Source organism: Protopterus annectens, chromosome 1.part0 (assembly GCF_019279795.1).
Source record: "Protopterus annectens isolate FY-2018-M chromosome 1.part0, PAN1.0, whole genome shotgun sequence".
NCBI classification, from domain to species: Eukaryota; Metazoa; Chordata; order Ceratodontiformes; family Protopteridae; genus Protopterus; species Protopterus annectens.
Genome location: NC_056725.1, coordinates 1057010840 through 1057037691, shown reverse-complemented (window position 1 = coordinate 1057037691; position 26852 = coordinate 1057010840). Strand labels below are relative to the sequence as shown.

General features: G+C 37.5%; 1 protein-coding gene across 1 annotated transcript in view; it reads left to right on the top strand.

Moving 5' to 3' along the window:
• Positions 1–26852, top strand: part of LOC122799665 — a 1990791-nt gene that overhangs the window by 981275 nt on the left and 982664 nt on the right. The window contains exon 27 of the mRNA XM_044068913.1: positions 25858–25969. Coding sequence (XP_043924848.1) covers positions 25858–25969 — 112 coding nt within the window. The remainder of the gene's footprint in view (positions 1–25857; positions 25970–26852) is intronic.

The window sequence follows — 26852 nt, the reverse complement described above, 5'->3', positions numbered from 1 at the left end:
AGAGTAGTCAGTAGTGAAGATTTGTATTCAAGCATTACTTGCCAAAATGAACTCTTTGCATCTAAGACAGAAAAAACAGTGGCATTCGGCATGGGGGTGGAAATCTCATTGACTGTACGCATAGGATGATGAGGTCTCATTAATGCCTTGATCAAGTCTCTTGGGTCAATGCATATTCTGATTTCATCTGGATTTTTCTTATGAGCAGCTACCATAGAAGATACCCACTCGGTTCTGTGACTGGACAAATCACACCTTGCTGCACAATTTTGTCTAACTGGACCTTGACTTTGTCCAGCAAAGCTATTGGAACTCTCCTTGCTGGTCTGACCACTGGACTGTCCTCTGGGTCTACTTTCATGGAGTACACAACTGGAAGTTTGCCTAGCTTGTCGAACACATCAGCATACTCTGAGAAAATAGCATCAATAAAGCTGGAATTGGGACATGTGCTTGCATGATGTACTTCTTTGGTAAAAGAAAGCAGCTTCATTCTTAAACTGTCTCTGAGACCTAATAATGACTGCACAGGTCTTCTAACTACATAAAATTGCAAGCTGTTGCTGTTCCCAGCCCAATAGCATGAAAGCAGTATTGAACCTATCCATAAGCAACAAGCTTTGCACAATTAACCAAATTAAGTTGCTCACCAGCTCTCACTTTAGCAAATGTTTCTGCTGACATTACATTATACTTTGAATCAATGTCTACTTTGAGCTCTGTGGGTTTGCCATTGATCTGGACAGTACAAAATACTTTGTTCTTTGCCAATAAATCTACTGGAGCATTTCTCCCCGGGCCTCCGCTGAAAACAGGCTCTGTGGAACCTAGTCGGACTTTCCCGGTCAACAAACGATAAATAAATAAAATAAATAAATAAAATAAATACTGTATTAACCTTTTTCACCGACCACCATCTACATAGAAAGTAGAGTTGCAGCTCTCTATATGATCAACTTCCTTTTTTCAGAGAGCTTTCTTAATAACGAATGAGGCTTGCTTGATTTACAAAACTTTTGAAAGTGGTTCCATTTTTTACACTTGTGGTACTGCTAACCAAATGCTAAGCACTTCTCTCTTTTAGATTTGTGATTGGCTCCACAATTATGACAGTTAACAATAAAACTTGACTTGGATTTTGCTGATTGGCTTTTGGTCTCTTGTATAAAATAAGTGCCTCTTTAATGTAACATTTGTCTAGAGGTTGCACATTTCTCTAAATTTACGTTTCAAGCACTCAGGGTCTTCTCTTGATTCAGCCGGTACAACAATATGGAGGTTTTCCCCTTCTCCTGCATATACTTCTGGTACATACACAAATAAATGCTTTATTTCAATGGCCTCTGACCCAGCTAAGTTAGGCAAAATGAATGCCCTTGTACATGCATCTTTGTCAGAAAAAAATGCTTCTGTGAAATTATCGTATTCCTGCTCAAATACTCTCCAATTCTCTACATCTAGATCAAACACAAGTAGACTGGGTCTGCGAAATGCCTCTGCCATATCAACACACAGTAGTGAAGGTGCTTGGAATTATGTATGAATGCAGACACACATATAAATATGCCAGAACTTTATGCCAGAATTCGTAATTATGCCCAGTAGCACAACAGACTCTGAAATAAACACTTTGCCAAATAAGTCTCTATAGCACAAGAATAATTTAAAATCACTGTACTTTGTGAAATCACTCCTTATCAGTGTAAGAAATACTTTGAATTGACTGTACTTTAGGAATAAACTGTACACAGCATAAAAAGCTCAGATTAAGAAACACTTAGAAATGAATGCACTTTGCAAATAAACTGTACACGCACAGAAACTCTTCAAAATGGCTGTACTTTGTGAAATAACTCTGTACAGTGTAGGAAATGCTTTGAAATGGCGGCACTCTATGAATAAATGTACACAGCAAAGAAACTTTTCAAAATGGCCATACTTTGACTGCACTTTGCAATATAACCATATTTTGCACACAGCAAACTCTTTGAAATAATTACATTGTTATAAAGCACAAACTCTGCAAACACTTTGCACACTCTGAGATACTTTGAACAGCTCTAGTTATTCTTTGAATGGCTTCAGGCAATGCAAAATATTAGTTTATGCAAAAAAACAGTCTCTTACTAAAAATATACCAGTCGCCTTACTCCTTAAGCTTATTTTGCCTTTTTATTGTACTTGTTATGCCCTTTTAATCTCTTATCATTATACTTTTCTTGTTCTCGTTTTACTTTAAACATGTTCACTATGCAAATCAGAGGCAATTCTGAGCCCCATATGAATAGTTCTAGTTTAATCAAATATTGTGGTTTTTAACATTTTGTTTAATTAATAATGCATTTTGTGCCTTTTGTTTGATTGATAATGTATTTTGTGCTACTCATTTAATTAATAATGTGTTTTGTGCCTTACAAATGCATCGTTTCATTTTCTTTGCAAAATAAATCATCTGTGCAAGTTCTGGTTACCTTAAGTTTGTTTCTGGCTCTTTTTTCACCTTCAACTCTGAACCTCATAGCTAGAAGAATTTGTTCTCTTAATCCCGGTTCTGACACCATGTCGCTCATCTGATCAGGATAAAACAGATGAATAGTTTTGGGTTCAGTTCAAGCAGCTTTATTACACACAAACACATCAGGAATAAGGTTTTGTAACTTAAATAAACTTATAAATAGCCTGACTACCACACTCATACATGTTAGCACTTTGGCTGTTCTCTGAAAGAGGCACTGCTGCCTGCACATGCTCACTATTTATATGCAAATGCCTACATCTGGAAATGCTTCTTAAAGATACATAGACATGCTCTGTTCTACAGGTTTAATTTGTTTAAAGTAAAAAAGTAAGAGGTAATGAGTGAGGCAGGGTGGCTGAGTAAGGTCAAGTGGGGATTCCCTTGTGAGGTAGTGGGGAGGTCATTGAATTTGTGGAGGGCGTTAGAGGTAGAGGGGTGTCCTTGCAAACACTGAATCGAATAATGAGGGTGTTGTTGCTTAGTGTTTTCTGACCTCTAGGAAGTTTATCTTCATTCTGGAAGATTTTTGGTGCATTCATTAAGGAATGTTTAGAGATGTGAAATTTGGCTTTGTGTCTCCTTAGATCCATTTTAGCAAGATTGTGAAGATGTAAATTGATTATTGAAAGTAGTGGATGGGTTTCATTTCCATTTATGCAAGGCCTCATCTCTTAAGCTGACTGGATGTTTTAATTCTTTGGTAAGCCATTCAGTTGTTATGCTTAAATAGTCTTGTGATAAGGGAGAATAATTTGTCTTCGAGGTAGGGGAAAAAATTGGGTGAGAGTTTCAGTAATGAGGTTAGGGCCTTGAAAATTAACATTGATGACCACTTAGTGGTGTTGAGATGTAATCTAAGATTGGAGATCTTTACTGGACATTTGGATTTGAGAGAGAGAGAGATCAGTTTGAGGGGATGTTTTGCTTCCAAGTTAGGGTCTACTACAAGTGCTCATTTGGTAGTAGCTCAGAAAACATTTTGTCAGTGCCACTTGCTCAAAAAAGCAAGTGCTTTAACTCTCACTAGCCAGATTTCTTATAACTACCAGGCCCTCCCAACACCTGACATTATAGAACCATGTAGCTCTACCAGAGCACTAACTCTAACCGTAAACCTCCCACTCAGTTCCTAACCCTCATCTTCACTCCCTTATTCAAAATCCAAACCCTTCTCCCAAAAACATAAATTCCTTAATTTCTCCCCACCCTTAAACTCCACTCTCACTCCCTAAACCTGAGACTCCCTTCCCACTCTCTAACCCTAAAATTCCCTATATTTAAATTCCCTTCCCAATTGCTGCCCTAAACTACACTCCCATCCCACGCCATCTCCAGTTGCTTGCATGAACTCATATTTAAGTTTGAGCACAAGCAGCCAACTACATGGGCTACAAGATATTGAAGTCCCTGGCTTCAAGACAGTGTTCTACAACAGCTTGGAACTCACATACTTGTAGTATACCCTGCAAGTTGTATGTATTGAATGTACTGGGGCAGTGGTAACTAATGGAGCCTGGTTGGATGGTTATGGATGAAATTACAGAGAAATGGTTAGCTAGTGTAGAGTTCTAGAAGGGACTGTTCATTTGATTGAAGGTTGGGACATGTGTGTTCTCTAATGAATTGTATGATATCTTGACCTGCTAGGAATTTTGAGTTCATTAGTAGGATGGCCTAGTAAATTAAGATTGAAGTCTCCTAGAATTGGTATTTTTTTACTCTGGGGCAGTAGTGATAATACTGTGGATGAGTGATTAGAATATTTTCATTGAGGATGGTGGTGGCAGCTGTTGGTGGCTGTAAGAGTAGTGTGCTGCCATCAGTTTTTGAACTTATTCTGGCTAGGAAAATTTATCTATAACCATGGGGAAAATGTTGAATGTAGGGACAGTCAGTTTTGAGACTGAATTCTGTGCTAGCCGCTAAGTCGGATGAGTATATGAAAATAGCTTATTTGATCTTGTTTATTTCTGACACTTTTGGCATTTATGAGGGTGCAGGAGAGTGAGGATGTGTTGTGGGGAGGTGGTAGCATTAATAACCAATGGATCTGGGGCTAGGATCTGTATTGTTTCTAAGTAGTACTAGAAGTATAAACTGAGTGAATTTGATAAGATAATTGTAAAGTGGGATGATTTATAGATGACAGTCACTGAGAGTAAGTGAGATGTGTATGGGTTGGGGGGATTAAAAGGAAGTGAGAAAAATGGATGAGATAGGTATGATGAGGAATATGGAATAGAAAGCAGAAGGAGTAGAGGTTGAAGGTGTGGATCTGTATTAGCAAATCAAAACTCCAAAAAGCCGAATACCATGACATTGACACATAAGGAGGGAAATAGCAAAAGTACAAACGGCCACTTCCGCAAATTGTCAAACCCTATGAAAGTGGAGGGCTTTGCACCCCTCACACCCAGATGTGGGGAACTGTGCCCCCACACACACACACTCTAACTACATATACCAACTCCGAGATTGATGTACAGTGGAGAAAAGGGGAAATTCCCGATAACGACTGTGATGGCCATGTAATAAAGGAGCCTCAGTCCTCATCACTAGCACCAGTGAGGGGCATGCACATTGCAAAGGATAAGAAGTACACACACAGTAAAGTACAATTTCCCTTAAGAGCACACAAAGATCACAGTCAGTCTGAGGCTGGTTTCTCCCTTTCTCTCCAGATCCCCAATAAGACTCCCCACCTCCACAGCTATAGGGTACAGATCTCAGCCTAGTGGTCAAGCCAAAACCTCCAGCACCCTCTCTGTCCAACCAGTGCTTCATGTCCCTGCCCAAGTAGCTGACGCACACACACTTTGAGATATCAGTTATATACAAATGCACAGATACTCCTAGGAAAGGCTGGCACAGGTTCTGCTGCTATGCCCTCTTCTTTCCAGACTATAAGGTATAAATCACTGCCACCAATCACTAATATCAGCTGCTATAAGGCTCTTCCCAAAGGGTGACCAATTTCATTGTGTAATATTACTGTTATCCAAATAGTGAGTGTGACCCAGGGCTAAAGCTATTGGAGTGGCTTGAACAGTATCACAAAATACATGCAATGCACTCTAAGAGCTTAAATGACCTTTATACAAAACAGCCACAGTTGAAAGGTTTAAAAATATTTAATAAATAATAAAAACACATGAAAATGCTTATTACTTCAACACAATGACATTTACAGAGTTCAGAAATCACAGGAAAATGCTTTAAAATAATGCTGTAGAATAATCTGACATAAATATAGAAAACAGCTAGAGAAATCATTGTTCTAAATAAATATCTTACTTACCGAGCAAAGCAAGTGCTGCTGAGCTAATATGTTCAGGTTCATACAAAATCCAAAATGTTCCAATCTTTTTCTCTGAGAAAGTCTTAAATTGATAAATACACAGTACTACTGAGTCATTTCAGTTGCATCATTTTAATCACTTCTTTAGTTCTCAGGCTAACAGCAACTCAAAATTTTCATTTATTAGTAAGCTGCATCTGGCCAGAAAGCCACATCAATAAAATAATTATATATGTAAAATCTTAGTAATTCTCTCTTATATAAAGACAATAGAAAGAATTTCCTTGCCAAGACATCCTGTCTCTGACCTTGAGATCAGTCATACAGTGCTTGACTTATCAGCTTTCTTCCAACAGAGTCCACTGTGGTTACATTTTTGAAGCTCAGTACAACATACAGTTTAATCATAACATATGTTTCTCTTTACATTTGTAGAACAAGCCTGTGGATTACATTAATGTTTACAATGACAGAATTATTTACAAAATTCTGTCTAGCTAGGTTCGAGCCTTCACAACAACCTAGCGATTTTTTCCCCTGGGAAAAAAATTTGCAGAGGTGGCCATTCGTACTTTTGCTATTTTACTCCTTATGTGTCGATGTTGTGGTATTTGGCTATTTGGAGTTTCGATTTGCTAATCTAGACCCAAAGGTGTAACTTTTTGAAAATATGTGTTAGGCTGTCTGAGAGGGCTTTGGAAGAAGATGAATCTGCTTAAGGACAGGGGGTGTGCTATGACAGTGAGAGAGAGAGAGAGAAGGTAAGTGTATACAGTTTATATGTAGCAACATTTTATAATAACCACAATTTTAATGAAAAAATATAGTTGCATTTGCTAGCTTACTCAAGAAATTAAGCTGGGGTAAAAGGTACACCTATTTCCTTATTTTGAAACTCTTTCTGCATTTTTGATGCCAAGGTAGAACATTTTTGCTATTTTTACCTGGCATCTTTTGCCCTGATGAAGTACCCTGCTCTTTTGATAGTCTTTTGGATCCCTATCTCTATACAGTGTTCAACCTTTGGATCCACCCTCACTTCATTTCATACTTTACCAGCCTTTTGTCATTGTTCACAAGATTTGCAGTATGCTGTCACATCCTTTGCATACTAGACCAATAAAATGTTTGCATAAACCTTTTTTGTGTGCATTTTGCCCATATAACTGGAGAAATGAATATCATGGTATATGGCTAGAAGTGCCTCTTGATAAGGCTTTGGAACTACCAACTGCTACACTACATTTTGGGAGTCTGTTTTTTTGTAAATTAACTCCTTTGCCAGTATACAGACTCCCTATACCTTTGAGTATGTGAAACCTCTTGGCAACCTACTATAAAATTAAATATGTAAACTGTACATCTCTTTGTGATCCTTCCTACTTCCTCTTCCAAAGGAAGTGCAGTATTGTTTAACAACTGTCTCAGATTTAGAGTTACTGCAGACAGGTATCCTATGTCCTGAAGTAGTCCCTTACAAAAGAGGTCTACTACCTTCTGACAGCTACAGCTGAGATGTAGGCTTTTGACTAATATCTAACCCTTTCCCAGAAGTGTCAGCATCACTATTTTCTGGTGGAGGTATGCTCATTCACCAGGTCACCCCAGCAACCTTTCTTACATGACTACCTCCATGTATGGCTGGAATAGCTGCATATACACAAAACACTGTGTCTATAAAGTCATTGCCCATTAGAACATCTGTGTGGTATCATCAAACACTGCTACACAGATTTTCTAATGGGCAATGACTTTGTAGACACTGCCATGTGTTTGTCTTCCTACCCCTTTAACAGAGCATGGGAATCCTAGGCAGTGATATCTGACAAGGTCCCCCCCCCCCCATGGCCATACATGGAGTGGACGTTCTGGGTTAGTAATATTCTTTTCTAACAGTTGCACATTTAACCACTATTATGTCTGATGCAGTATCCCTCTTAGCAGTGTTTTTTACCCATTTTTTACCCTCTACCAAAATAAGATACTGGTCCATGTGATAATATGTCAGCCACAGTTTTAAGAAACCTATGATTACAGTGGTGCTAACCCTATTATTAGTTCTTTCACAAGTTTCTGTTATCCACTTTGTCTCTGTGTACTTTTGGGCCATGCATGCCTTTTCTTTGTTACACTGGAAATATTTTACTCTAAGACCATGCCATGAACTCAAGCCAGTGTTTCCCCTTTGCCAATGTCACTGCAAAACTTTTGACTGCCCTTGTAGAGCCCCTATACCCTTGTGTAATGCTGGTTACCCCTTCTTGTGTAATTGTGACCTGTTGGCAAGATAAAAGTCACCCTTTTTACACAAGTTTTCAGCAGCGTTGCATTTCTGATCTGTTGTCACATCTCAAACAAAGGTACTTTTAGCCTGCTTCCTTATCATAAAGTCTCTCAGCATTTAAAAGTAGTAACTTGACATTCCCTCACCCACCTTTAAAGTAGATGTGTTTTGCTATTAAATCATTAGGACTGTCATGTGCCATTTCCTGTGGACTTCAAATGTTTCCTATTAACTTCAAGAGTAAGGCTAAGCATTCAAAAAGTTTAATTTTTACTCTTCAGTAATACATACAATCAGAATCTGACATTTTCTACACAGAGCTCATTGCATTATGTTTGAGCAGAGGAATTAAAAACATCATCCATTTCACATGGCAGTTTGGTGCTGATTGCATATGCATTCAAATGCCCAAATAAAGCTATTAAATCCTCCTCCATTTATACTAAAGGAACAATTTGCTACTGACCTTGACATCCAGGACTTTAACTCCCATACCCTCCCCCCCCACACACACACACGCATTACTTACATACCTTGGATAGAAGACCAACATCTCCTCCTTGTGCTGACATTGTTATTCCCCTTCTATTTCATCCTTCTCATGCCTCAGGGAGATTCATTCTGTCAGCTGCTTTGAGGTATTTTTGTATTCAGTTTCAGCTCCAGATTGTTTTAGATCAGCCTGCATTTTGAGGTCAATGGGAGATGGATTGAGTTACCTTGCTGCATGTTGTCCACACAGATTGCTGCCAGATTGTCTGCCGGTTCAGAGAACTGAACTTAGCTGTATCTAAGGCTATCATCATATCATCCTTGGTCTTACAGCAAGTTGGATTCCTTTCTATTTACATTCCTTAGTCAAGATGTGACCCTTATATTTTTCATACTTCACAGAGCTCAATTGTCCTGTTTTCTAACTGCTAAGTTAAAAACTTCTGTGCAGGACATATTGCAGCAAGGGCACACCCATTGTCTGGTGAGAGCCTGTTTTCCAGACTGTACAAGTTCAGATTGTAATACATCCCACCTTTAGGAGACACTTATATGTGATTAAGTGTGAAATTCCACCCTCTCGCACCAGTTTACATGTGACATTCAGGGAATATGATCTTACAATCCCCACCTCAGACCAGTAAGAATATGTCACATGCAGGAATGTAGGTTTTAAATGGCATCAAGTAACATATGGGGATGACTGGTCTTGTGAACATATGATAAATGCGCACTGCAGCCATGGGTAATAGCTACAACCTGTCACACCAAAATACGCTTTGCACTGTACAGCTACAAATAAGAGTCATAATCAATGGATAACTAGGACTTAATCCACCTTTGACTGTCATAATCACGGCTAACTAGGATTTAATCCACCTTATACCAAGTCCATTGTCTTAGAGAGTAATCTTTCTAACAGTAATTTGAAACGTGACCAATATTATTTTGCCTGCAAACACACATTATTTACAACTAGGGGTTTAATTGATGTGTGTCTCTATTTTCATCATCCCCTTCCCTATCTCTCTTGATGTTGACTGCCATTAGCTAAACCAGTGTAACAAAACATGAAAACATTTACTTTTTATCCATAAAATAAGCCAGACATTACATTTGTACAATATAAATCTTTACCTGAACTAAATAACATTAAGCAATGCTGTTTGTAAAAATCAAATATGGAAGTAGCTATGAACTTGCAGAAATAAAAATAATATAAATGTCATTAAACATACAGTTGACAAACAGCTTATCTGGACCTGTCAGAATCAGCAGCTACAATTTTCTTAATTTACACCTCTTTGATTTATATGTCCGAACAGGTTATAGAATTTCAGTGGCAATGGAACTTTCAAAATGAGCTCTGTCCAGGAGTGCTGTTTACTGTGCACACTACAGAAGCAAGACAGAAATTAAACTAACTTTCCAATTCTCTCCTTAGGATTTTAAATCAGTATTCTCTTATTTCTAGTTAGCCTGCTAGGTTTCCTCTTTCCAGAACCATGCTTTCCTGGAAGGGGGGGGGGGTACAAATAAGATAGTACATGCTCTTCACCTAAAATAGCATTTGGAGAGCAGTTAGCTTTAAACACTCCAAATGCACACTTGAAAAGTCAGTTTCCCTTTTTTAACAGATATGCTGCATGTCTAATGAATGCAATCTCATATGCTATGGAGTACACACTTGCCATGCTGCAAGATTAACTGAAGTTTTTTGTTTTTGTTTTTTTTTTATTCTCTTAATCACACTTAACTCAGCTTTTTTGTACATGTTACTGAAAGATAAGTGCAGGTTTCACTTAGCCTGTTACATTTCTCATCTGAATCAGTTGAATATGCTTTAGCTTAATACCACATGTCTACATTTATCTCCCTTTGTAGATTTCACATAGACCTTCTTGGGAATCTCTCAAGACAGAAGGCTTGCAGTCAAACAATGTTTTCTTTTACACCACCCAATTCCTTGTCTGGAGAGAGCATTTGCACTTTTGGTAACAGGGTAGGATCCTTTTGCCAGTTCTGATTCTCACTTCTCTGCCTTGATAGCTAGCTTTTTGACCTTTTGTTTGACTTTTGGGTTCCTGTGCTCCGCCAATTGGGTACAACTTGGTTTATTAGTGAACATATCTCCATGCTTTCATAGTACTGCTGAAATTTTGAGAGTCTGCATAGTGGAAAGCTGCTGTGACAGTATTACATCATCCATTTAGGCATCAGTTCAAGCCTCGCTGTGGAAATATTCTCTCACATCCCCATCTGGTCCACTTATAATTTGCTGCTTCATATACTAAGTGACTGCAAAGCAAGGAAGGGCTGGAGGAAGCAAATGAATGGCCGGAGCTAATTGGAATGGTGTTTGGCTCTATTGTGATAGGTCAGTGACCATCACCTATGATCAAACAAATGATGTCAGTCACTTTCATCCACAAACTACCCCAGTATCTACTCACCAAAGCCATTTATGGACTATATGCACCTCAAATGTCTGATTGCAATCAGCAAGGCCAGCTTTAGGTGTAATGTAGCACTAAGCAAAGCTTCTGTGTCCTCCCCATTGTACCCTGGTTCCACTCTGTTCCTCTCCTGTTTTTCCCATCATCCTGGCCCCATGCAATACAGATAGATTACTTCTTACTTGTTTCTTGTTGTACTTTTAGCTTTTTCCTACATCCCTTTAACACAACTGGCCAAGACTCCACTACAATAAGTGTTGTGGAGTTTAACTGAATTGCACTGGGGGTATGGGACTACTAGGTCCCCAGAAGTCATAGAGTTGTAGATTCTTTGAGATGCCATTGTAGAGATTTTTATTTATTTATTTTTTAGCAACCATTTGATTCAATGACAGCTTGACTGAAAATCCTGAATAAGGAAAGAAATTCAGCCTTATTTTGTCTTTCAAAGATGTTGTCAAAGTTGTGTCTGAAGCTTAATGTTCAGAGCTAACAAAATAGTAGATCCCAATACACTTGGATCAAAACACTTGTAAAGATATATAAATCCTATATGGAAGAAGTGTCTGCCTGTCTAGCCTCTCCATAGCAAGATAGTTACTTTTTTTTTGTATCCCCATGATGTTAGACTGGGATGAATGCACAAATGGCCAGGGGAATACATCATACAGCTGAGGGTCTAGGGAGGAAACCAAAATAGCTGGATAAAGCCCACAAAAACAGGGTGTACATAAAGACTCCACAAAGAAGGAATCAAAACCAAGAATCCAATCACAGAACCAGGCCCCATGAGCTGACCATGCTAATTGTCGAGACACTGTGCCAATGATCAGGTGGTTTTACACACATCCTGCAAAGACCAGCTTAGACGCTAATTCATTGTGCACAATGCTGATGTTTGTGATGAAAAGGTAAAAAATTATGGCCAACTTGCTACTTCTTGAAACAGTGAAATGCCTCCTCTTGTACACAGTCATTTTCAAAACAAACAGTACCAAAACCCATCAATTACAGCAACTTTATTCATTGTGTATACCTCAGACTTCAGACTGTTTACACCTCAGACTTCAGACTGTGTTAACAAAATGACCACAATAAAATAACAAGCCTCTGACATCTGATTGTGTTAAAAACAGTCACTGTAAAAATCAGCTGCTGTGCACACTTCAGAATTGTGATTGTGTTAAAAAAATGCAACAGTAAAGTGTTCCAGCTAGTTTCACATAAATTCATACTAGTTCTGCAAAGCCACCACAATAAATACTTAAAGTGACCAAATGACAGCAGGACCAGCCACTTGTATTCATCAACAACCCCAGTACCCATGAATTATAGCCAAATATACTGACTGTATATACCTCAGATATGTGATTGTAATAAAATAAAAATAATAACAACTGGCCTCACACACACACACACACACACACACACACACACACACACACACACACACACACACACACACACACACACACACACACACACACATGCACACACATATATGTCCCCATCTGTCAGAGCAAATTCTATAGCTGTACACACTTCAGGTTTGACGGGTATGAAATGAATGAAAAATATTTAAATAATTGCTGCTGCTGCTGCTGTCAAAGCCATGCAATATGCAACTTATTGTAACCCCCTGTACATAGAGGCACACACATACCCACACCCACACACACTCACATGCTGATGTGACTGCCGTTTACAATTGCTTGGATGACTGTGACTGTACACCTCAAAAAATCTGACTGTGATCAAATAAATAACTAAATAAATGCACCACATGAAAATATATTTTCAGCTTACTGCTGTCAGAATACAATGCAATAACCTCGACACATGCATCTTAGCTTAAGAGTCAAGGAGAAAGCTAAAATGTATTGGGGACAAAGAAACAAAATTGGGGACATATATTGTCCTTCTATAAACAGAACATTGTTAGAATAACAGGATTTGCAATAGGATGTCTTTTCTGAATGCTATTAAGTTTGAAACATAATCATTTGTCATCAGTTAGTGACTACAGTCCTTACCAATTTGCTTAAAAATCATATAACAAGGAGCAGACCACATAAGAGGCAAAATCAGAGACATTCTAGAGAATTAGGGATTGCTGTAACAGTCTATTCCCCCAAACATACAAACACACATTTATACACAAACATGATGATTAATTACATCTACTCATATTGTTTTGACTGTACACCTCAGATGTTTACAAAAGAATGAATAAATGTATAAATAACTACCACACAGTAATGTATCCTCTCATCTCACTGCTGTCAGAATGCATTGTTCAGGATATTGCGCCATCCCCCCAACACACAATCATACCCCACAATGCCTTGGCTCAAGAATCAAGGAGAAAGCTATAAAATAATGGGGGGGCAAAGGACCTAAATCAGAGACAGATATTATTACCATTGTATGCTGAGAAAGTTGCTGGAATAACAGTCTTTGCATTGTTATGCTTTTTCTAAAAGCTACTAAGACTGGAATTCAAATGTCTGTTATTATTTAGTGACTTCAGTCTTCAATGATTTTGCAGAAATACTATAAACTTTACAAGGAACAGACCAAAATATGTGGTCAAACCACACACATTCTGTGAAATCAAAGACAGTTCAGTGCATCTCTGCTCCTTACACATACATTTATTATACATAGATACACACAGTCACACCTACACACACACAGACATGTACACTTACACACACCCACACACACACACACACACACACACACACACACACACACACACACACACACACACACACGTGTGATAACCATTATTCACAACCTCTTGTATTATTCTAACTGTACACCCCAAAAGTTTGATAATGAGGTAGTGAATGAACATAAACATAAATTAACTCCCACACAAGAATGAGTCTTCTGAGCTCACTGCTGTCAAAATACAGATCACAACACCAAAGCCCCCCAATATACATCTCAACATCTAAGCTCAAAAATTGAAAAAAAAAATCAAGAAGAAATCTAAAAGATAACGGGTGACAAAATATCAAATATTGTCCTTATAAACTTAGAAATTTGCTAGAATAACAGGCTTTACATCAGAATGCTTTTCTTGTCTGTGACTGTCTGTCATTAGTTAGTGACTGCATCCCTCAGAGGTTAGTCAAAAAAAAAAACTTTGCAAGGAACAAACAAAAATAGGATTCTAAATAAGGCTATTCTGTGAAGTTAGAGACGGTTTACAACACATATACTCTCACACATACATATTTACATACACACACACACACACACACACACACACACACACACACACACACACACACAAACCTACTTCTAATAAAAGATTTACCTTACTTCTAGATAAGTGGTACGTGTTGGAGTAATTAAAAGAAACACTCAAATGTTAGGTATAATCTAGTACTTTCTTCTTTTACTCTCAGGATGCTTCAGTTTGTGCCAGAAAGAACTTTAATAAAGAATAATCTCCCTATTCTAAATGTTGATAGCCCAGCAAGCGAAGTAATCCAATTTCTCTTCCCTTTTTTTTCTTTTCTTTTCAGTAAACCTCGGAAGATCATAAAACTTCTCTCATGTACTGAGTTCCAGTCCCTGTAATGCAAATGGCAGTGGTAATGGTAACTGTAACACTAAAACTAAAGCTACAAGTTTATATCAAAATAAAAATAAAATAAAAAAATGTTTATTTTGATGGGGGGAGGGGCTGCAGCCAAGCAGCCAGTACCAGATATGCCCCTGATAATAATGGCTTTTCCATATTAACTTGGCAGTGTTTCTTCCTCCTGCCTGGCAACTCTACCATATTATTGGAATGACTTACCTTTCTCACAGCTGTGAAAGACCTGCTTATAACTTATTTTGTTGAATGAGAATAAGTTCATTACTTTGCCTTTTGTCTGGCTGCATATGTACAGGCTATCACAATCTGGTCACACCAGGTTTTTGCTTTTGTGGTGCTTGTGATAGATGCTCTTGTGCTAACTTCACGAGCTGCCTAAGCTTTGTCCTGTAAGTAAGTTCATATTCCATAACAGATTCCTTGTGGGAATTGCATTCACCCTTCCACTTATCGCAAATTAGGTAGAAAGACTGCTTTACATTATAACTGTAAAGTAACTTAAATGCTAAAGCCCTATGGAATCTTGGAGTGCCCCTCTGTATGTGTAGTGGAGAGGTGTTAGGTACTTGTCCCACGTTTGCATAAATTGAACTGTGAATACTGTTAGCATGGTCTGGAAAGCAGAGTTAAACTCTTTCACAAGCCATTTGTTTGTGGATGGTAAGAGCTAGTTTTCAAATGCTTTATCTCACACCACTTCTACAAACAAGTCAGCCAGCCTGACATTAATTTCACCACTTTGCTTGTCAGTACTTCCCAAATAAAACTCAGTCTAGTGACCCATTTCTAACAGAATTTCCTCAATAGCAAAAAAAAAAAAAAAAAAAAAAAAACTGTCTGTTGTTGCTGAGTCCTCTGACAGTGTATCTTTGGAGGCTGCCATGCCATTAGCTTCTGGCACTTTCCAGCAGACTGAACAACCATGAAAGAAGATGACTGCAGATAAGAAGCTCATGTCCATCCCAGTGCACTGGTTTACTTATTTTTACACAGGTGGATATTGTTAATCCCTTTGGTAATAGTTATGAAAAACATCTGTGCTTCTAAGAAATTGGAACCCATCATGCATGATAGTGTTGAGGGAAAAAAGCTTATACATCACAAGTGACCCATGTTTGAACAATGGTTCGGGAACTTGATGGAGGGAGGAAGAGTATGTCTATCTGAAGTAGAGGGACAGTGAAATCCAGCTTGCTGAGTCACAATCTTTTATGTCTGGAAAGTCTCTGCTTTCCAGAAAAGAATCATGGATTTTCAATTATCATCATTTATTCTGAACAGCAAATATTGAAAACATCCTACTTCAAGTATACCTTTTTTATCCATACAAGTAACAGCAAATAAGATTTACATTATTAGTTTCATTTCCTTTAAGTAAAAATACATTTTGTTAATCACATTTGTAGGTAAAAATTGTTCTTTCTAAAAATATGCGGAATAAAACTTTTGTCTCAGACTTCTTTGTTTTAAAATAGGTTTGATGCATACAGTTCCATTCATTTCAGGTTGTTTGTCTGCCCTAAAGGTGGTGATCCATTTATATTCCAGACAGACTGTTTTGCCCCATATATCAGTACTTCTGTCATCTAACTTCAACTCTTCCAGTACTGAAACTGAAAAAATGTGCTAATCTCCTTTATTTTGCATATGCTTTGCAAATTTTTACTTTAATTTTGTGATCATGTATTTGAAATATGCAGAAAATAGGAAACAAATGCTAATTTCCTTCTAGGTCCCCCAAGATGCATACTCACTGTTGAAAATCAAATTCCATGAGCTACCTATCGGTAATATTCCCATCTGAAAGCGTATTTCTCCCAATATTTTCTTAAGCTCCATAAAAATAATTTTAGGTGGAATATAAATACATGCCAGTGTAACACAAATCAGCCATTATTATCTTGACATTTCTGGAAATTTGTATAAGAACTCCTCATTTTTTGTCCCTGATATTCTGCTGAATACCCTCCTGAAATCAAATCTGTCTCCTGTAGCATTACTATTAGCACTATGAATTTCTTAATATCATTCAGTAATCTTTCCTTTTTATATCTATCATTGAAGACATTAATGTTCCAAAATAATATGAGTGGTTTTATGTTACATGCAGCCACTAATGTTTTTTTCTTGTCATCTGGATTTGACTCTATATCATATTTTGAACATAACCCAGAACACCACCATGACCTATTAACTGAAAACAAACACAGAAAAAACTATCTTCAAAAAATGAGGTTTTTACTCCTGATATTTACAGCCTGTGCTCCTGTTTACACTAATTGCTGTCTGTTCTTGTCATATGTTTATCCCCCCAACATGCACACAATGGCCCTTGTCATCAGCTTATCTCCATGGAAACATAAAAACAAAATGAACAGTTGCTCTCAGCTTCAGACTTCTCAACTCACGCTGAATATTTATTTGCTAAAGGAAAACTTTTAATTATATTCACTGTTCTTTTATTTACTTGCTTACACAAAAATGTTATTAGATTAAGCAAATGTAAAACAAAACATATCAACTCTTTGTATATTATAATCTGTACACTTTTACATCCCATCCCCCATTGCAACATACCAAGCTTGCAGCATATTAACTTTAACATGCCTTTTGACCAGCCTTTCTTCTCTTTTCACATTGTAATTCCTACATTTCTTAAAACTAAAAAAAAAAAGAAGAAAAAAGGCACTTGTTTTCTTTAGTATCTTTATTACATACAACAATAACTGAAAATGCTTTACTATACAACATGTAATTTATATCATGAAATGTTTTGTACAATACTGTTAAGAACAAAAATTGTTTCACTTAGTTACATTTTCTTTTTCCTTTTAGTTTCCTTCCAAATATTAATTACATGAAGTGAGGTAGATGCTTTTCAGTCCCCCACAAGTTTAACAAATTCAACGGAAGTCCAATCTTTCCACTTTTCTTGTAAAACCATATTTCACAAATGTTATCAATGCTTTATAATCTCAAATGTATTCACTAATTTCAATGTTGCTGGCCTTCCTCCTGTTCATATCCATCTCCCAGCCCCAGATTCCGGTTGATGTCCAATGTATTCCTGATTCTTCTAGTCAACTAGCTTTTTTCACTGGCAAATACTCTGCCTGAGCTTTTTATCAGAAGAATGAGAAGCAGAGTCCCCTTCTGTTTATTGGCTCTGCTTTTGTTGGAGAAACTATTGAATTTCCTCCTTAGCCTCTTCAACATCAAAAAATGACTTTGATCCTCCTGGAAAAAAATGCTCTAAAGACAGCAGGATACAACACTCACAACTGCTGCTCAGCATTCCATGATTGCCGGGATAAATTTGCTTATCTCCTGCCTGGTTTACAGTAAATAATAATTTTCCACAAATAGTCTGCTGTCTCCAGCATCTTTACTAATACAGGTATTGGCTACTTTCTCATGGCCATGTTTGAAGCAAATACACAATGTGCCCTTTCTATTAACAGATCCTGCAGTGGAATACAAGTCCAGTTGCTTATTTGAGCTTTTATAAAATTAATACAGTCTCTTCCTTCCAGTTTCTCTGGTACAGCAGAAAATCTCAGGTTTCCCCTGTGGTCTCTGTCCTCTAACACTACCATTTTTTCAAATCAGTTCTTTTTGAGTCTCATACTTAGCCAGACATTTCTTCATTTCAACCTCTAATATTTGCAGTTTTATCAGTTCATCTGACTAGCTCTTTAGGGCTTCTTCCATTTTTGTTATTCAAGTTGATATACTCCTTCAGTATTTCATGTATTTTAATTTTCTCTGAGCACATTTGATTTATTTTTTCCTCTAGATTACTGGAGGCGATGTCCTGCACCAAAGTTGGAGCTTGGACTGCCTTTGCTGAACAGCTGCAGTATTCTTTCTGGTCAGACTTTTCTCTTCACCTTTCCTATTTGATTTTCTTTCAGGCTCTTCAGGTTTCTACTTTTCTGGCATACATGCAGTGGGCTTGCTAGCCAGTAACTGAATTTACTAAAACTGGCAGAGTTACTGAGACCCTTAGCTCTCACTTTGTTTTCACACTCAGAGAGCTGAAATTAAGCTGTTGATCAGTGTGTGGCCATCTTGGAAGTCCCTTATGATGGAAAGATTTTTCATAAGTATGGTGGAAAAGGTGTATGCTTCTGCAACTTTGATTTCCAGAATTTTTAATTGTCAGGCTCATATGTTAAGGTTTGTCCTAATTGTGAAACTATGAGGAATGGTTTATCTGCAATTTCATCTTGTGAGGAAAAATCTGCTTCAAATAATTTAATTTCTTCTGTTGCTCAAAGTCTCTGCTCATTATATACAATGTGTGTATGACTCTACTGATACTTAAGGTGTCATGGATGATGTTTAATAGGTTTGCATGGCTGCATTCTCAGAACCTCCCAGGTGATGTTTAAAATGAGATTTTAAATTCTCATTTGGACAGATATTTAGATTTTGGCTCCTTTTTTTAACAATTTCAACAAAATGCAGGTAAGCAGATATTTAAGAAAAAATGGCAATGTGGTTCCAAGAAGAATTCTGGAAACTCCCAAAACCAAGAATGGTCTAATGTGTCAGAATGACTGTTCAAGACAGGTTGATACCCCTACCCCCTTTTGTCTTCAAGAAGGTCTGAATCTCCATTTTTCTCTTTGGCAAGACATAGTTTCAGACAAATAGGTCCTGAAGATCATTCATCAAGGTTACAGATGTCAATGGGAGAAAATTCTTCCTTTCCAAAAGGTAATTCCTCATCCTACAGACCAGAATCTTTTTTTTTTCCACTTGTCCTTCATCACATGATATCCCAGGGAGTGATAGAACAAATTCTACCTTCCCATGTGTGAAAGGGGTTTTATTCAATGAGTAGGTTTTTATCAGTTTGCAAGAATGAAAATGCCTGGAGACTAATTCTGGTTCTTTCTTTCCTATACCTGTTTGTAATAGTGCCCAAATTCAAAATGATGTAACTTTACAACCTGCTACCTCTTCTTCTTCTTCATTCGAGTTTCCTGGTAACACTAGATTTAAGAAATGCTTATCATCACATCTTTAGTCATCCATATTTCAGTAATTTCTCAAGGTTTGGTTTGCCTGGATCACATTATCAATTCTCTTCCTTAAGTTTTGGACTATCTAGTGCACTAAGAGTGTTCTGAAAGGGTCTAGCTATAGCTCATTGCAGGCTACATGGTATGCACATTTTTCCATTTTAGAAAACTTCCTTATCTTTGCAGCATCTTTATCAAAGTGTCAGGAATCTCTCTCACTCTCTCTTGGGTGACAGATCTCTTGCACAACCTGGGATTCCAAGAGAACTTTCAAAAATGTTGACTCTTTCTCACAGGATTGTGTTTTTGGGACGTGAACCAAACACCATAGTTCAAAGAGCTTTTCTTCCAACTCAGAAATTCAAGGATGTAATTGGTGTAGTAATCAAGAAAAGTTGGCTTTATTTGTAAATGATATTATTTTCTGTCCAATAAAAGTATGAAATGACATTTCGGTGTTGTGGAACATTCTGAGACAGTTATAAGTCTTTTTGGGATACAACATTAATGAAGGTAAAACAAAGGTAATAGCTGTAAACTATCTACCACACAGGTTCAGCAATACCCATATTTATGGGGTCATAATAAAAGGAATTACTTAGGAGTATGGATTAAAATGTATTATGTTATGGCAGCTCAGGATATGTGGGGAGAGACTAAGCAAAAGATAATACAAAAAAATGAGAAATTGGATTATCTGTTTCGAGGATATGAATAGCAATATAAAGCACTGAAACTGTCTTGAGTCCCTTTAATTTTGTACTCAGGTCAGGCATATGTTTATCAACCAGAGGAAGACGTTGTGGGTAGCAAATAATAAAGAATTGAAGGATTTAATTGGGGGAGAGGGCAAGACATAGTGAGATAAGCTGATCCTCCCAATAGAACAAGCTGCTTTGGACATACCTGATTTGACTGGGTATTTTAAAGCTACACAGTTAAAGCTCCTATACATAGCACAAACAGAAAGCTATAATTCAAAGTAAAAAAATGATGATGAAACAGGTGTGGATGCTCAAGAAATAAGGAGACACTGGGATTTTGGATGCAGATCCTAAATGATGATGCTAATGATGATGATGATAATAATAATAATAATAATAGTAATAATAATAACCATGCAGAATACTATATTCATAAAGTAGCAGAAAGTATTCTAAGAACTAAACCAATACAGGAATAGAGAAATGAGATTCTGCCAATAGGGATGACTGCAATTAAGGGTACATAGGATGGGCAAGAGGGGGCTGGACTTTTCTGGAGAAAAGTAGCAAAGGAACCAAGGTACTGGGAGTAAATAATAAGAGAGGAAAAGGTAACTGAATGGGAAGAGGCCAATAATTCATTTGGACTGCAAGTTAGAGATTGCCTTCCCTATGAAGGATTGATATCAGAGTATAGGCAAAGAGAAAGGAATATGGGGATCCTAGGTGAAAGACCAGCACTTGTAAAGTTTTTAGCAGAATCAAGAACAGAAGCTGATGTTAAAAAGGGATCATTAGTAGGGCATATAAAATATTACATGATAACTACAGGATTCAATCAGAGGAGGCTAGAAAAGATTGGGAAGAAAGACTGGATAAGCAATTCACAAAGAAACAATGGGAGGATATAAGTTTGGCTCTCAAAGTGCAGCAACATCTAGAAGATTCAGGACATGTTTGTAAAGGTATTGTTATACCTCAAGCAGACTACAAAAAATTTTTCTTCAGGTAGATTGCACATGGAGTTGTGATATGGAAGAGAGAGGTAATTGGCAACAATGTTTTTTGGAGTATAATGAGTTGGCAGACTTTAAACATTTCCTGCAGACTACTCTGTCAGGAATACTGGTTGAGTAAATTGGTGTAACTAAAGAAATTACTTTTTGAGCTGTGATACAGAATTGGAATTGCCTAGACATATTAAGGTCTTGTCGAGTTTAATTCTGGTAATTGCCCAAAAAGCAGTTACAAGAAAATGGAAATCAAAGTCTAAACCAGCAGTACTAGAAGTAGTGAATATAGTAATAGAGATAAAAGAACTTGAAGTAGCATCTTTAGAAAAAGGGTAGGAGCAAATTACATAGAAAAGAAATTGGAATTGTGGGAACAATACATGTAGAAAGAATGCGGTTTAAGGAAAGGCAAGAATTGAATGAGCTATGTAATGTTTGACTGACAATGACTGTACAGAAGAGTATAAGTGGTGTATAATGTTTGCAACTGAAAATATGTCAGTATGGTTTGTTTTCATTTATGTAAATGTATGATTGCCTATGTCATAAGTGATAATTCAATAAATATGTTTCTGGTTAAAAAAAAAAACAGAAAGGGACTTTCTTTCACATGAAAAAAAACAGATCTATAACTAGATCTATTTTTAGGGTTTTACACTCAGACATCTATCACTGTGAGGAAATACCTCAGGATATTGGGTCTCATGGTTTATGTTATTTTCATGATATCACTGGCAAGATTCCACATGAGAAATATGCAGTTGTATCTGAAGTCTCTTTGGTCCCAGCACCAAGACCATTTGTCTTTTCAAATTCCACTGCTGGGGTTTATCAGAAGAGAAAGCACTGGGTGGAGACAAGAGATATCCCTAAATCCATGTCTCCCCTTCTCCCTCCATGTTCCAAAGCAGTCAGTCACCACAGAATCCTTGGACTTTGCTTGTGGAGCACTTTTAGGAGAGCTAAAAGTACAATGTATGTAGGACACCAAGGACAGATGCAAGCACATAAAATATAAATGAGATACTTGCCCTGACAAAGGCACTTGACTCTCTGAATCATCTTTGCCCCAGGTTTGTTTCAAGTTGTTTCAGACAGTTCCACAGTTATGTGGTACATCAACAAACAAGGAGGAACCAGGTTGCACCCCTTTGCATGCTAGCCCTGTTAGCTTGGGATATAGCTTCATTCTGTTTGAGCATAACTGTGTGGTAAACAAGCTGTGCAGGACAAAGGCAGGCCCTCACAACTGGAAACTAAATATGGGTGTCTTCCAAGGTTTGCTCTATCTGTGGGGTGTTCCTCAGGTAGACTTCTTTGCCTCTTCTCTGAAAAATCAGTTGGCAAGATTCTGTCCAAGACCCCATGCAACACGTTCTGGAAAACAGATGCCTTTATCTCTTCTTTTACTTGTTTCTGTATACTTATTATACTCTATACTTGTTTCTGTATGCTTTTCCACCCTTTCCTTTAATATCCAGGGTAATTCTGAATATTCAAAAGGAATATCCAAAGATCATTGTGGTGACTTCCTTCTGGCCCAAGCAACCACAGTTCTCATTTCTTTTGGAATTGTCTAGGGACTATTACCACAAGTTTCATCACAGACTGGACCTACTTACACAAGAACAAGGGTGTTTAATATACCCAAACACCTACTGACTTTGCTTGATTGGCTGGATGATAAAGTCTTAATTCCTTTTCGGCACCTCTTTATTGAGGAAGTGCTGCATGTACTAATGGAGGCAAGAAAACCTGCTACTACAAAATCATATATTATCAAACAGAAAATGTTTTCTAATTGTTGCCAATAACATAACCAGCATCCATTCAGAGCTAGTTGTGCTCTGAGGTTACAGTGTTTGTGGGCGTTACTATCCGATGGCCTTTCTTACTCATCTATCAAGGTTAATTTAGCTACCATTTCAGCTTGTCTGCCCATGGATCCTCCTCTTTCAATGCAGTTTCATGTCAAAATATTTTTGAAAGGGTGTTGCATAAGAAGAAAACTGGTTGCCCCTCCTTGTGATTTTAATTTTATGTTAGAGAAGATAACACCTGCTCCATTTGGACCAGCTAACTTGGCTGACTTGAGGTTCTTAATATGGAAAAGAGTTTTATTGATTGCTCTGAGCTCTGCAAGAAGAGTATCTGAGTTGCAAATTTTAATGGTGAGTCAACCATATCTCATTTTTCCACAGGGACAGGGCTTGTTTGTGCGCTATTCCTTATTTTATGCCTAAAGTGGTATCTGAGTTTACTTTAAGCCAAACTGTCCATCACCCTGTTTTTCTTTCTGAACCCAAAAAAATGAGGGAGAAAGGATACTTCATATCTTGGATGTCCGAGTCAGCTGAGGTTCTATCTTGACAGAACAAAATCTTTCAGATCTTTGGTTCAATTGTTCATTTCTTGTGAAGTTAAGGAATAGCTTGTCAAAACAGACGTTTTCCAAATGGTTGTCTAAAGCTATTACCTTTTGTTATACTCACCACAGCAAAACTATTACAGGCAGGGTCAAGACCCACTCTACCAAGACCTTGGCTTCATCCATGAGATTTTGGAAAGAGTTGAATTCCAGAAGTATTCTAGAAGCAGTAACTTTGTCTTCTTTAAATACTTTTAGTAAGCAGTATAAGCTTGATTCCTTCTCTAGGTTTAGATCAGGCTTTGCAAGAATCATTCTCCAATGGCTCCTGGGCTCTTCTCCTTCCACCTTGCAGATGTAGTAAGTTACTGTAATCTACCCATATAGCTGCAGTGGTGATAAATATGATGAACATAGTACAGTTGTGTAAGTAAACTTATCACTATAGTAGATACTTGAATGATCACTGCTGCAGTAGCCACCCCCCCCTTGTTTTTTGGTATGTTGTTCATGCTAGAGTGTGATTACTTATTTTTTGTCTTCCTAGCCGTGTCCTTTCAGAGCTAAGCCTCCCTCTTTTGGCAGGAAAGCTCCAAAGGGCTAGGTGCCCAGACTAATCATTTAGTCAGCTCTCTCCTCAAGCTGCCTGACAGTTTGAGCATGTGGAAGGTGTGCTGAAGCTTTGGAAGCTGGACAGCTGTTAAACCCTTGGCAGGATATAGCCAGTATACCTAAGGCTACTACAGCAGTGATCATTCAAACATCTACTATTATGGTAAGTTACTTACACAACTGTACTTTCTTGTTTGCTCAGGTTGTTACAAGATATAAATGGCATATTCTATCATTTCAAAAGCCACCTGTCTTTGTGAGGTCATGGTGGTAGCAAGCTGAGCAAGGTAGGTGAGACTTCCCTATCCCCATTTCATCATGTGGGATATCCAGACCTTCCTAAAAAAGCTGACTGATATAAAGTTCTGAAAAGTCTTTGGTTAGCGTTTGAGTATCCTTCCAGTAGCCTGTGTCAGTTACACTTCCCACAGGAGACCATCAGGGGGCATCCTGGCATGGTGTCCAGACATTAATTCATTACATCTGAGTGACACTTCCAAGTGCATCTGCAGTTAACTCCTACTGATGCCTCTAGCCATCAGATATTGCTTGTTCATATTTGCATCAATAATTCCTAAACCATGCTATGTACAAGGTGTTAAAATATTTTATCTTAAAGCTTACACAATGACAAACTTAACTGCATTAATATTTGACCTCTGTCTAGTGCAGGTAAATAGATATTAACTATGTTTTTATGATAGTAATTTATATAGATATAATTTTCACATTTTTCTAATATCTCAGCAACCAAGTAACACAGAACTTCTTAGCCTCGTATGAAATATCTCAGCTAGATGAATACAGTGCTGTAGACAGTATGTGTGTAACATGAGTGGTTGTTGAGATATTGTAAGTTGTTTAGAAAATATTACAAACATAATGGTAACTGTGTTTACTGTGACTTATACAATTTTGTTTAATACCTATAACCTAAAGAATACTACCACTGTAAAAATAGTTTGTGCTGAAAGGTTTGTCATTTATACTTCTTTCATAGCTCCTATGGTTCCAGGCATATGAACATTTGTTTGAAATGTGAGGACATAATGTGATTCTGTCAAAAGGTTTAGGCTCCGCCCATTGGAAGTTATAGTGCAAACTTCTTGAGCTCCTTTGTACTGAATGAGTTAAATGGCTCCTCTTAAGACCAAAGGATAATTTCTGCACTCTGAAACCCTCTAGGATTGTTCGGCTCCTCTCTCAACCATGGAGACTGAGTGCAAGGACTCTGCAAAGGAATTTCCTTTCTGCTACTTGTAGGTAAGGATACTAGGCGGACCAGTAAGTTGAAGGCTTTGTCGTATTAGTGAAACCCAGTACCTCTGTAAGGTTTGGTAAAGTTATACCCCTGTTCCTTGGCTGTAGCACGTAATACAGAGTAGAATAAGTGGACACTACTTGTTAAGTAATTGTGTTGCAGCAATGTTTTTTGTTGATAAAATATTCTTTTAATTCACTTCTAGGACTCCAGAAGCATTTATTTCAATACAGTTGGAAAAACTTGGACTACGTGACGTGATGCTCAATGAATTTATCCATAAAAGACAAACCATGGGCACATTAATGAAGAACCTAGTAAGTTATTCCATCAGTGGTAATTGATCACAGCACAAATATTCATGCTGTATAGGTAACATAATGGTGAATGCAAAAAATAGGGGCCATCACCGAATGTGGTTTAAATAACTCTATATTTATTAAACCATAAACACCAAAAGGGCAGGGTAAAAACCCTTAAACCCCACAGAATCCAACCAGACCAGCTTCGGCTGAAATAGCCTTCCTCAGTGTTAAACAGCATATAGTCACATCCCAGAATTTATACAAACACATTAATTAGATACAACTGGTTATTGGTTAGTCACAAATGATCATTTAAGCCTGGCTGAAAAAGCCCACCTAGTTTAATAATCCATTTCTTCTCCTTATCATTCAGAATATCATGCCACCCAGATTTATTAGTCCTGTCAACCATTATTTTATCAATAACAGTAAATCTGTAAGAGGCATTAATATGTTTAAGTGTGTGCTTATATAAGGCATTTGATTGTCTCATGTTCCTAATATCACTCAAATGTTCACCAATTCGTAAATGTAATGGCCTAGAGGTTTGGCCAGTGTAAAAGGCAGAGCATGTACATATTGCCAAATATATGACTCAGTCTGACCCACAATTGGCCAAAAACATAATATCATAAACCAATGGGGTATTCCTACTGCTAAACTGTTTAGTTTTATTCACTCTAATGCAATGTGTACAATGACCACAAGGTACACAACCACATAATATCTCCCCTATAATGGTACATTATTGTTGTACCATGGGAGCTTCCCTAAGGTGCTTATAATGATTGAAGTATGAACCAAGTGTCCTCCCTCTCCGAAATGAAAATAGACATCTATCCTTTAATATATCTGATAACCTGTTATCAGATAGCAGTATGTTCCAATGCCTGTT